Source organism: Mirounga leonina, unplaced genomic scaffold (genome assembly GCF_011800145.1).
Source record: "Mirounga leonina isolate KUSES-001 unplaced genomic scaffold, KU_Mleo_1.0 Mir_418, whole genome shotgun sequence".
Lineage (NCBI taxonomy): Eukaryota > Metazoa > Chordata > Mammalia > Carnivora > Phocidae > Mirounga > Mirounga leonina.
Genome location: NW_023270739.1, coordinates 17,841,353 through 17,854,198, shown reverse-complemented (window position 1 = coordinate 17,854,198; position 12,846 = coordinate 17,841,353). Strand labels below are relative to the sequence as shown.

Below are 12,846 nucleotides of genomic sequence, written 5' to 3'. Positions count from 1 at the left end.
TCTTTTTTTTTTTTTTTTTTTTTTTTTTTTAGAGAGAGAGAGAGAGCATGTGTACAAGCAGGGGGAGGGCAGAGGGAGAGAGAGAGAGAAAATCTTTTTTTTTTTTTTTATTTAACTTCAACTAGCCAACATATAGTACATCCTGAGCTTCAGACATAGAGTTCAGTAATTCATCAGTTGCATATTACACCCAGTGCTCATCACATCACATGCCCTCCTTAATGCCCACACCCAGTTACACCATCCCCCCACCCGCCTCCCCTCCAGCAACCCTCAGTTTGTTTCCTAGTTAAAAGTCTCTTATGGTTTGTCTCCCTCTCTGATTTCATGTTATTTTATTTTTCTCTCCGTTCCCCATGATCCTCTTTTGTTTCTTAAATTCCACATATGAGTGAAACCATATGATAATTGTCTTTCTCTGATTGACTTATTTCGCTTAGCATAATATCCTCTAGTTCCATCCATGTCGATGTAAATGGTACTATTTCATCCTTTTGATGGCTGAGTAATATTCCATTGTGTATCTATACCACATCTTCTTTATCCATTCACCCATCGATGGACATTTGGGCTCTTTCCATTGTTCGGCTATTGTGGACATTGCTGCTATAAACATTGGGGTGCAGGTGCCCCTTTGATTTATTACATTTGTATCTTTGGGGTAAATACCTACTAGTGCAATTGTTGGATCATAAGGTAGCTCTATTTTTAACTTCTTGAGGAACATCCATACTGTTTTCCAGAGTGGCTACACCAGCTTGCATTCCCACCAACAGTGTAAGAGGGTTCCCCTTGAGAGAGAGAGTATCTTAAACAGGCTCTATGCCCAGCACAGAGCCCTTGCAGATCTCTGTCTCACGACAGTGAGATCATGATGTGGAGATCATGACCTGAGCTGAAATCAAGAGTCAGACACTTAACTAACTGAGCCACTTGAGTGCCGCTAGCATGTCACTGTCTTAAAAATAAGTTTCGGGGCGCCTGGGTGGCTCAGTTGGTTAAGCATCTGCCTTCAGCTCAGGTTACGATCCCAGGGTCCTGGGATCAAGCCCCGCATTGGGCTCCCTGCTCAGTAGGGGGTATGCTTGTCCCTTTCCCTCTCCCTCTGCCTGCCCCTCCCCCTGCTTGTGCTCTCTCTGTCGAATTCTTTAAAAAGAAAATAAGTTTCAATGCCTCCCCAACTGCCTAGTCAATTTTTTTTTGAACTTTTTTTTTTTTTTTTTTTAGATTTTATTTATTTATTTGACAGAGAGAGAGAGACAGCGAGAGAGGGAAAACAAGCAGGGGGAGTGGGAGAGGGAGAAGCAGGCTTCCCGTGGAGCAGGGAGCCCAATGAGGGGCTCGATTCCAGGACTCTGGTATCATGACCTGAGCCGAAGGCAGACGCTTAATGACTGAGCCACCCAGGCGCCCCTGCCTAGTGAATTTCTTGGTTGCTAAATGAAACCCTTCAATATCTGACATCTATCTCTCTAGTTTCAATTCTTCCCACCCCTTGGCTGCAGTTACTAGCACTTACCTATTTTTGTTCACAATGTTCCATTGTCCAGAATATCCTTCCCTTCTCTACTCTTTTGGTTTAATTAACATCTAATTATTTAAGACTCCTACTAAGCACTATCTCTTCCACAAATCTAGCCTGATCCCCTCAAACTAGATCAGGTAATCCTCCTCCAGTCTTCCATGATTTCCTCTGGCTTGACCATATCCCTATTATATTTTATTGTGATTGATTTATAATGGTTATCTCTCTCATACATCAATTCTTTCACTGAATTAATTTATTTGACAAATATCTAGAGTATCTACTATGTGTCAGTTACTTTAAACAATGGTACATGAGCTTATTGCAAGCAGGGACATTATCTTACACATCTTTGTATTTTTTGGTGCTTATACAAAGTCTGGTACATAGTAGATAATTCAAAAAATGTTTAGTGAAAAATTGAAGAGATGGATGCATGAATATTTGATATCAGGAACATTTTAAAACAACACTCATGAGGTGCCTGAGTGGCTCAGTCAGTTACGCATCTGGTCATGATCAGGTCTTGATCCCAGGTTTCTGGGATCAAGCAACATGTGGGGCTCCCTGCTCAGTGGGGAGTCTGCTTCTCCCTCTGCCCCTCTACCCACGTGTTCTCTCTCTCAAATAAGTAAATAAAATCTTTAAAAAATAAAAAAAATAACACTCATGAATTTTTTTTTTTTAGATTTTATTTATTTATTTATTAGAGAGCGAGCGAGAGAGAAACAGCATGAGAGAGGAGAGGGTCAGAGGGAGAAGCAGGCTCCCCGCCGAGCTGGGAGCCCGATGTGGGACTCGATCCCAGGACCCTGGGATCATGACCTGAGCCGAAGGCAGTCGCTTAACCAACTGAGCCACCCAGGCGCCCAACACTCATGAATTGAAGTAATAAATTCAAGTATAGGGAAAAGAGCATACAACATAAAACAGAAAGACAATTTAAAAATTCAAGGGACACCTGGGTGGCTCAGTCAGTGAAGCATCTGCCTTCAGCTCAGGTCATGATCCTGGGGTCCTGGGATTGAGCCCTGCATCGGGCTCCTTGCTTGGCAGGGAGCCTGCTTCTCCCTCTCCCCCTGCTTGTGCTCTCTCTCTCTCTAACAAATAAATAAAATCTTTAAAAAAATTCAATTAATTGTATAATGATATAATCTGACAGTTTTACTCAACAAGGGATAAACTTCAAGAAGAGACAAAATAGTTCAGCTATTTGGGGGAAAATACTATGAAATCATTTTTCATTTTCCAAATGCTTGCATCACATAGCACTGTGCGAGCACTTATATTCATTATCTCTCTTTAAAGCATGTTGTTGAACAGAAATAAATATTAAATGCCTACAACTCCTCCACTTCCCTCAAAAGCCAAAAGTAATGAGAAATTCAATGTAAAAAGCTAATGTAGTAATGGCAGCCAAATGAAGTTTAGTAAGATATGATTGAATTAATCCAAAAAGATTCCAGATGCTAAGTTCAGAGTACTTACTTAGTTTACTGTTTAACTGCATCCAACAGACAGGATCCATGTGGCAATATACCTGTTGTCATATACTTTGTGTTCAAAGAAGGGAATGAGAGAAAATCCTTTAGCTGAGAAGTTCCAAGTAAGTCAGGCAAAAAAATTTATGTCCTACTCTATAAATTCTTTTCTAAAAGTTAGTAATGCCTCAGAAAATTTTTTTAAGGAAAAAAATATTAACCCACTTTTCTAGTTGGCCAAGTTAATTAACTTCTCTCTAAAGCTTCAGTTACGTTACCTATAAAATGGGATAATAATAATGCCTACAGAAAATATTGTGTAGAAGAAATAATTTTATAAGTCCATGTTAGTGCTCAGCACAGTATCTGACACGTAGTAGGGCTCAATATTAGTATCAAGTAATAGTAAATGTTAATAGTATTTAATATTTAAATAATAATACAATTTAAATTTTTGTAGTATTTTAAATTTACAATATTAATATTGAGTATAAATATTAAATATTTAATAATTACCCAGTGGGGTAGATGCTATTATTATTCCCATTTTGTCAACGAGGAAGCTGAAGCACAAAGAGGTTAAGTGACTTCCCTGGGCAATTTGGCCCCAGCACCCACAGTTAGATCTATTATGTTATTTTGTCTCTCACATGACAATCTTAGGAAATTTATACGGAAAATATTTGATAGTTTAAAGAAAATCTAAACTAAGGAATTAGATCAATTGCCACAAGACATCAAGTGAAACAATTCATGGCATCTATTCAACTGGGAAGGTCAGGTCCCTCTATAAAACTAGGTCATTTCCTAGAAAAGAGAAGGGAAGGGGAGAGAGAGAGAGAATGACACAGAAGAGAAAAAATCTGAGAGAGTCAGAAAAAGAGACGAGAAAGAGCCCAGGAGCAAGGAAGCAGGCAGGTAGGTAATAGGCAGAAAAGGAGGTGAGACATGGAAGCAGCATTGAGAGAGAAAATTTTCACCTTTTTAGATGAAAGGTAATCAGACAAAGGGCTTTCAAAAAGAACTACAGAAGAACTTGCTCTGGAGATCAAAAAAATAACCTTCATGTAACCACTTTTTATAACATTATATATTTATTACATACTCACCCTTGGCTCCTTTCCAACTTACTTGGCTATAATAGTCTCCTAATGATAAAGAAGGAAAAAATCTGAATCAATACCTGATATGGCATCTGGATCTTCTCCATGTAGAAGCTTCTTAAGTTTCTTACAACCAGATCCAATAAAGTAACTGGATTCTACACAAAAACAGGTATTTTCAAATATTTAATATGAATTTTTTTCTAGCCAGGAATCCAACATAAAAAAACTCTCAATATTTTTGACCAATGAGTAGGGGAAGAGGATTGCAGATGGGGAGAGGGGGCGGGTAGCAGAAGGCCTCTGAATTATAAAGGGTATAAATACTTGAAACTTTTTTAGAATTCTTCAAATTCTATTTTCTACTTTCATGTATGTACTTTAACTGAAACTAGGTTAACCAATCCTTAGTGTAATGCTCTCCTATAATAGTGAAAATTATTTGTACTTCCATAATAACAGTGGTCTAAATAATCTTACATTGTAATTACATGGTCCATATATAAATGGTTGCTTTAAAATACATTAAAACTTTATTATCTTAAAAAGATAAATATCCTTTTCCAGTTTGGGTTACACAAAAGTAATCCTAGATTATGTATCTGGGGTAAATAATCCATCAGCTAATATTGTTATACAGGGCACTCTCTAGACATACTAATGCTGAACCTCCATGTCCACACAGCTCTTTTATCCTGGACCCTGGAATACCTACCCATTAGCTTCAAGTGTACTGCCAGTTTCCAGTCATGGAGCTGTCCCCATTAATTCGTTCTGTCATTCAGTGAAAATTCCAGGCACTGTCCTAGGTGATGAATAAACAGACCAAGTTTCTGAAGTAAAAAAAAAAAAAAGGAAGAAGAAAAAAGAAGAGCTTCTGAATTCATGAAACTTACATTCTCTTGGGAGAGAAAGACAATTTAAAAAAATCAGCAAATACATATTATAATTTCAGACAGGGTTAAGTGCCATTAAGAAAGCATAAAGCAGGGTAAAAAGCTAGAGCGAAGAAGATGGGTAGTTTTAGGGAAGGCTTCTGTGTTTCTGAGAGGGTAACATTTTAAGCAGAGGCCTTAACAGGTGTGAAGGAATAAGCCATAAGAAGGTTCGGGGGAAAAATGTTCCAGACAGAGTAGACAGCATAGGTAAACCATGTAACAGGGAAAAGCTTGGCATGTTTGAGAGCCCCTATCATAAATAGCCCTATCAGCCTCCCTGAAATACCCCATCCCCGGTCTCCAGAAGCCCTTCCCCCTGCTTCCTGAATCCCACCCCCACTTCCTCCAGCCCGTGTCAAGTTCTTTTGTGGCTTGTTACAAAATTTGAACCAGTGAGTTTCTCTATGACACTGCTAGTTCTGACAAGACGGGGAAGTAAAAAATGAAAAACTTCTTTTGTACTTCTCGGCCATAGGTAGGAAAGATAATTTATTTGCCCAGAGGAGGAGGCAGGGTGAGAAAGAAGAATGTGCAGAAGTTAAGTGATAAGGAAGAGGAAGGCAGAGGAAAATTTCATTCTAAATTCCTAGTTGGAATCTGGGGGCTATTTTACAAGTAAATCATACACACGAATTTTGGTTTAGTGACAGTAGAATTAAAGATTTATGTAACCTGGGCCCTAACCTCCCTTTGTTATTATTTTGATGAAAAACTAGGTACAGAATAACAACTGACTTAAAAATGAGTTTTTAGAATATATTTCATTCAAAATTCATAAATGGGGTGGGGCACCCGACTGGCTCAGTCAGCAGAGCATGCGATTTTTGATCTCAGGGTTGTGAGTTTGAGCCCCACACTGGGCATAGCATTTACTTAAAACAAAACAACAAAATTCATAAATGGGGGACAGCTTCCATTATATATACTTAAAACCATCTTTTTCTCTGAAATAATGGGAAAGAAGCTTCAGTTAAGGTTGACAGAACTGCTACAAAATTTGAGCTAATGTGTTTCTTGTGACAACAGAATTTGTTTAAACAAAGAAATTGAAGAAGGAACAATTCTTGTAGAGGCTTTAGAGACATAACACCACTAAAAGTGTCACTGCCTGGTACTAAAATACAGAGCGAGGCTAAAAGACAATCTTTTTCTAAGATATTTCAAAAGACATCAAGGATCTGACCCTATCTTACTAACTCTATTGCTACTCTTCTGCTTCAAGTCACTGTATCTCTTGCCCAGATTATTACAGCAGCCTCCGAAAAGGTGTTCCCACTTCTACCCTTGCTGCTGTACAACACATTCTCAACATAAAAGACAGGATTATTTTTATAAATGTCAGTCAAATCAGGCTGCTGTTCTGCTCAAACCCTCCAGTGATTCCCCATTTTATTCCAAGCAGAAACATCTCTCCAGTGACTTATAACGGCCCCCACCTCTCTGACCTCATCTCCTACTACTCTCCCCTCTGCTCACCGCTTCTTGCTGTTCCTCAGCACCCAGGCATGCATCACCCCTAGGTCCTCTGCACTAAGAACCATTCTCTCTGCCCAAGGACACTATCCTACCCTCCCAGCCATTTGGTTGATTCTCTCTCCCCCTTCCAGTCTTTGCTCAACTCTTACTTTCTTAGTGAGGTCAATCTTGGCCACCCTAATACTGTAAGTTCCTGCTCACCCTCACCCTAGCACCCTAAATCCCCTTAACCAGCTCTTTTCCCCTTTTTGTTGCAAGTATTGCCTTCTATAAACTATGACTTGATTTATTGTGTGTATTTTTTTATTGTCTGTTGTCCCTCACTTGGATATAAGCTCCTCAAGGGTCTGCATCATTGTGTTTTGTATGCTTATGTATTCTAACCACCTATAACAGCATCTGGCACATAGTAATGCACCAGAAATGGGTTGAAGAAATGAATGAATATGCTTGCAAATATTGATAGTGTTTTAAGTCTGTTTCCTTCTTTTTAGTGGGTATGGGAAAACAGCATTCCTTCAAACTTTGCACATTACAGGCACTCAGTAAATTATTTATTTAAGCGAATGATTTGCCTTTTTGCTGTACGAAAATAGCTTAGTAATAAATGTGCCCAGGCAAAATGCCAGAGATACCTTGAATATCTCAGAGTGATACTTCAGTAAAAACCAGACTAGTTGTTCTGCCCATACTTCTAATAATGATCTCGTTTGCAAAACTGCTTTGACAAGAGTTTTCAGGACCACTGTTTTGTTATCATACTGTAAACAGAAAGATTAACCTTAACTTGAATGATTTTTTTAAAAAGACCAGAGAATTGTAAAACTGTTATTGTAATTTTTTTCACCTGTTTCTGTAACTTGAGGGTATTAGGTTCTGATACAATAGGCATAAAGGTAAGTAGCCCTCATAATTCTCTAATTTCTCTAATGTAACAATCTTAGATACAGTATGCTACTTCAAGTGTTCTAAGTTGCTTCATGGGATACAAAAAAATGGAGATTGTAATACTTGGTAGTCAATTATAACACTATGATGCTAGATTTGGTTTGTGGATTCTTTTTTACACTAAGAAGTTTTTATGGTGAAATATTTCAAACACACAGGAAATTATTTTTATAATTCTATTGGCCAGGGGTGCCTGGGTGGCTGTCGGTTGAGTGACTGACTTTTGGTTTCGGCTCAGGTCATTGATCTCATGGGTCATGGGATTGAGCCCCCTGCCCGGCTTAAGCTAGGCAAGAAGTCTGCTTGGGATTCTTTCCCTCTTCCTGTCTGCACCCCCAGCCCCCACCCTGCACTCTCACACGTGCCCACACACTCTCTCTTTCAAATAATAAATGAATAAATCTTTATAATTCTATATACCAAACACCTGCATAATTACATCCAGCATTATCAAATAGTATTTTGTTTTTAACATGAAATTACATGGCTACCTACATAGTTAAAAAAGTGACATGATTTATGTCACTCAATTTTTATTTTGGTAAAAGATCGCCAAATTAATACTTCAGAAATTAATATTTCCAAATACCTCAGCTCTCTAATCCTATGCTATATTAAAATATGTTTCTTACAATGCCCCTGTGATATAGTTACCTTAGATCTAATGTCCTATACTACATTAGTTACATTTGATAGTGCAATTTACATGGCAGATAACATTAGTGAAGTGAAAAAAGACTTCATGAAGCACTTGGACACCACTGAAGAAAAATATTAAAATGTAGTACTCAGTTTCTTAAATGTTCCGCTATTTGTTTTTGTTGTTGTTGTTGTTTGTTTGTTTTTTTAAGTAAGCCCAATGTGGGGCTTGAACTCATGACCCTGAGATCAAGATTCATATGCACCACAGACTGAGCCAGCCGGGTGCCCCATGAAACTTGTATCTTTAAAAATATTTTAGGCACACCTGCATGGCACAGTTAAGGGTCTAACTCTTGGTTTCAGCTCAGGTCATGATCTCAGGGTCATGAGATTGAGCCCCACGTCGGGCTCTACGCTCAGCTCAGAGTCTGCTTGTCCTTCTCCTTCTGCTCCTTTCCCCACCCCTGCTCTATCTCTAAAATAAATAAAAAAAATCTTTAAAAAATATTTTATTATACAAAAAACTAAAGTTTAAATATCTTCTTTTACCTAAAAGTTCAATAATTCCTAACTGAATATCAGAATACTCATCAGTTAATAGGCAATCTCTCTCTTGATTATAGTATTTTACTACAACATCAAAGAGTATCTTCTTCTGTATACTCAATGTCTTTTCCATTTTGTACTAACTGCTGAATAACTGTAACTATAACTGGTCAGGGAAATAGCCAAACATTTAATTGCTGCATTAATAAACCAGTTGTCAACTCCAGAGGTAAAAACAAAAACAAAACAAATCAATAGTTAACATTTCCATTTAACTACCTAAAAACTGTTTGATAAAATATAAAGTCTAGCTTATATTTAACCAAATCTAAAGAGACTACTTTTGAGAGAATAATTTTAATAATTTTTGCTGGATGATTACAGGAGTAAATTAGAGGGAATAGCTTTTTTTCTTCACCAAATACCACCACAGCTTTGTGTACCTTTATTTTCAAGGAATTAAAATATTTTTGCCACTTTTTCATTATTTCTAGTTTTCTTTTTTAAAAGATTTTATTTATTTATTTGACAGAGAGAGAGACAGTGAGAGAGGGAACACAAGCAGGGGGAGTGGGAGAGGGAGAAGCAGGCTTCCCGTTGAGCAGGGAGTCCAATGTGGGGCTTGATCCCAGGACTCTGGGATCATGACCTGAGCCGAAGGCAGACGCCCAACGACTGAGCCACTCAGGCACCCCTCTAGTTTTCTTAGATTTTGTTCAGAGGAGTTCATCTGCACTGTTCAATTCCATGAGTGATTCCCTTGCTTTTCCCACTCCAATAATTAGGTGCATGTGGTTCTATTATTATTTGAAATAAAGATACCAAATATTTCCCCAATCAAGATGCACTTCTATTCCACCACATACTGTTTTCTCTTTTTTTATCTCCCCACATGAGTAAAATAAGAAATTCAGAATCCTTTCACTCCCCCCTCTCTTCAGTGATGCCTTTAATTCCTCCTTTTTCTCATGGGCCACTATCTGAACACCCAGGTTTTATACAGATAGGTTGGTATTTATTCTAATTTCCTTTAATACCAGGTCCCTTATTTAGCACTTGTATTTTATACAGCCTTCCATAGTCTTACCATGTCAACTTGGAATTACTGTGTGTGTGTGTGTGTGTGTACACATACCGCATGTGGGTACACAGAGAAGAGAAAATAGTAGGAGGTCACAGATTAAAGTTCATTGCCCACGCTGTTTTCTTCCTTCTCCATCTGTCTCCATTTGCCTATTCTTTGCAGTCGGATTGAAATCTTTCCTCAAATATTTTCTTAGGTGTGACTAATTATCTTCTAGATCCTCATGTTGCAGATGAAAAGATTAATGGCAGTTGAATTACCTTTCTCTTGCAGATAGCCTACCCTTTCTGCCTGGAAGTGCCAACTGATATGAGGCCAACTGACTGTTCTTCCCTGCGGAGGTGTCTAAAGAAATCCTGTTTCTCTGATGGTGTCCCTATACTCTCCCTGTCTCAAGGGCTAGGGAAGACTCAGTCATTTGTGTGGGTCTTTGTTGGCCTATTGTGAATTAGGGAAACCAACCATGTGCAAATAGGACCACAGCTGACTTTATAAGTGGGTCCACAGGTCCTTGATCACCAAACTCCTCCCAGGATCTGAAACTTTCTGGTTCTCAGCCTTGGAGTCTAATGTTCTTTTCTTGTTTGGCCCATGTGGGAGAAGGCATCAGATATCAGGGTCTCCCTGAACAGTACCCAAGGTTTTAGACTTAGAATTCCTAGAAGCTGGTTTGTTCAGGAGCGACAAATACTTTGGAGATAGGAAGGAAGGAGAAGGGAGCCTCATTCAGGTTATATGGTTCCCTGAGCATCTCTACAAATGAGGCTGATTTTATGATAGGGCTTATCTTATTGGACTGTAATGTTTTGTTCCATGAATATCGCTCCTACTAGATGTTAGATTCTTTTAGGGCAGGGATAAACAAACTGATAGAAACTGATGGTTATATTATTTTAGGGTCATAAAACAAATGATGAAACTTTGGAAAACACTCAGGGTGGCGCAGGGAATGGATGATTGACAAGTCATTACTGAATTCATATGAATTAAACCACTCTGATTTCCAATGATCTTCTCACAGGTCATAACCAGTGATTTTCTATGTTAGATCAAATGAGAATTCACAGTGATTAATTTATAAAACAGAGATGTCAGCTTATATGTATGGATATGTTCTTACAACTTAACATATGAAGGGCAAAATATGTGAAAGGATTTCTTAGTTATAAATTATTTAACAATAAAAATGATCACTTACAGGGGCACCTGGGTGGCTCAGTCGGTTAAGTGTCTGCCTTCGGCTCAGGTCATGATCCCAGGGTCCTAGGACTGATCCCCCCACCAGGCTCCCTGCTCAGCAGAGAGCCTGTTTCTCCCTCTGCCTGATCCCCCTGCTTGAGCTCTCTCTCTCAAATAAATGAATAAAATCTTTTAAAAAAATGATCACTTACCAGGTAAACATAAGCTTAGAATAACCTCTTTGTCTAGACAAGTGTTTGAGAGAATAAGATCCTCCTCTTCACTTAATTGAAGATTTTGTGTTTTAACAGGAGGCTTCAAAATATTTTCCAAGAATGGAAGGTGAATGGGTCAAAAAATATATAGAAATGTCTGTTGTTTCCAAACATCTTCCACAGCTTAGAAACAAAAGTAAGTAACCATCAGATTGATAACATACACAAGTTCAACCAATATTATAAAATTCTTCCATATCTAAATAATATAAATAATATAAATTTTATATAAATAATATAAAAGTTACCTTAATATGATATAATGGATGAATTTAATGCTAGGATAATTTAAACTTACTAAATTACAATTTTTCTTTTCAAAATTAACCTTTAAATAGACATCAAAGTCATGATGCCACACTGTTAGGGGTATTGATTTTATTATCTTTATTATAAAATAATATGATCTAGTTTTTATTTATTTATTTATTCATTTATATTTTTCTTAAGTAGGCAGCATGCCCAGCATGGAGCCAAACATGGGGCTTGAACTCACAACCCTCAGATCAGGAGTTGGCTGCTTAACTGACTGAGCCACCCAGATGCCCCTGATATAGCTTTTATTTTTTATTTATTTTTTATTTTTATTTTTTATTTGACAGAGATAGAGACAGCAAGAGAGGGAACACAAGCAGGGGGAGTGGGAGAGAGAGAAGCAGGCTTCCCGCCGAGCAGGGAGCCCGATGTGGGGCTCGATCCCAGGACCCTGAGATCATGACCTGAGCCGAAGGCAGTCGCTTAACCAACTGAGCCACCCAGGCGCCCCCTGATCTAGCTTTTAAAGCCAACAGTAGGTTAATTCCAAATACAAAAAACTGCTAGTCAAGCTTATGAATTATTGTACCTGAGAGAACATGAGATTACTAATTACAATTTTATTCAAGCAGCACAGATAACTGTATTTCTTATTTTTAAATTAAAATGTAGTAGTAGGTTAATCTTAACTTGGGTTTTTGGTCATTTTAAGAGTTAATGAAATTTTTCATTATCCTAATCATGAGATCATAATTGATGTTTTGATTTTCCTGTAAATCAAACAAAATTATAAAAGTAGTAGCTATAGTAAATCTCTTGCAGAGCTCCCAAGCTGGTAGCCTATGCATTAAATTTGGACCACAGCTATGGTTTGTTTGGTTATAAAGTATTTTGAATAAAATTAACTTGTATAAAAATGACAGATTTCATGTAAAATGTTGAGTTTCAAGCTTCCCTATAAAAAAATCACAAGATCTCATAAAACATTGGGCTTGAATTCAAATGCCTGACCACAGAGAGTTGATATGAATTAGTAAGTGGATACCCCTTTTGGATTGGCATGTCATTTCCAGTTCACCACAAACCCTGCCACTCCATTGTACCCCTAATAGTGTGGCAGGGTCTCAGTTACCATTTTCTTGATACTTTCCTGTTGGTTTTACTATAGTAAAAATCAATTTCCCTATACATATTTATATCTCTGTGTTAAGTGGGAAAAGGAAAAATAGCCTGAGAAGGCCATACATTTCAAGCAAAACAATGGTACATATATATTTACATGTTTGATAATTAAGTACTCCCTGGATCTCTGATCTGTCTGGCTCCTAAAGGCATCTCAGTTTGCTACCTTCAAGTTAATGACCAAAAATAAATCAAATTAACAGCCTTTTAGT

At 37.8% G+C, this 12,846-nt stretch overlaps 1 protein-coding gene across 1 annotated transcript in view; it reads right to left on the bottom strand.

Annotated features, from left to right (window-relative positions):
• DEPDC4 (DEP domain containing 4) overlaps positions 1-12,846 on the bottom strand; it is a 30,327-nt gene that overhangs the window by 2,141 nt on the left and 15,340 nt on the right. The window contains 9 exon segments of the mRNA XM_034987245.1: positions 4,190-4,240; positions 4,243-4,267; positions 7,159-7,284; positions 7,371-7,429; positions 8,663-8,790; positions 8,792-8,842; positions 8,844-8,880; positions 10,287-10,289; positions 11,135-11,311. Of these exon segments, the coding sequence (XP_034843136.1) occupies positions 4,190-4,240; positions 4,243-4,267; positions 7,159-7,284; positions 7,371-7,429; positions 8,663-8,790; positions 8,792-8,842; positions 8,844-8,880; positions 10,287-10,289; positions 11,135-11,311 (657 nt within the window).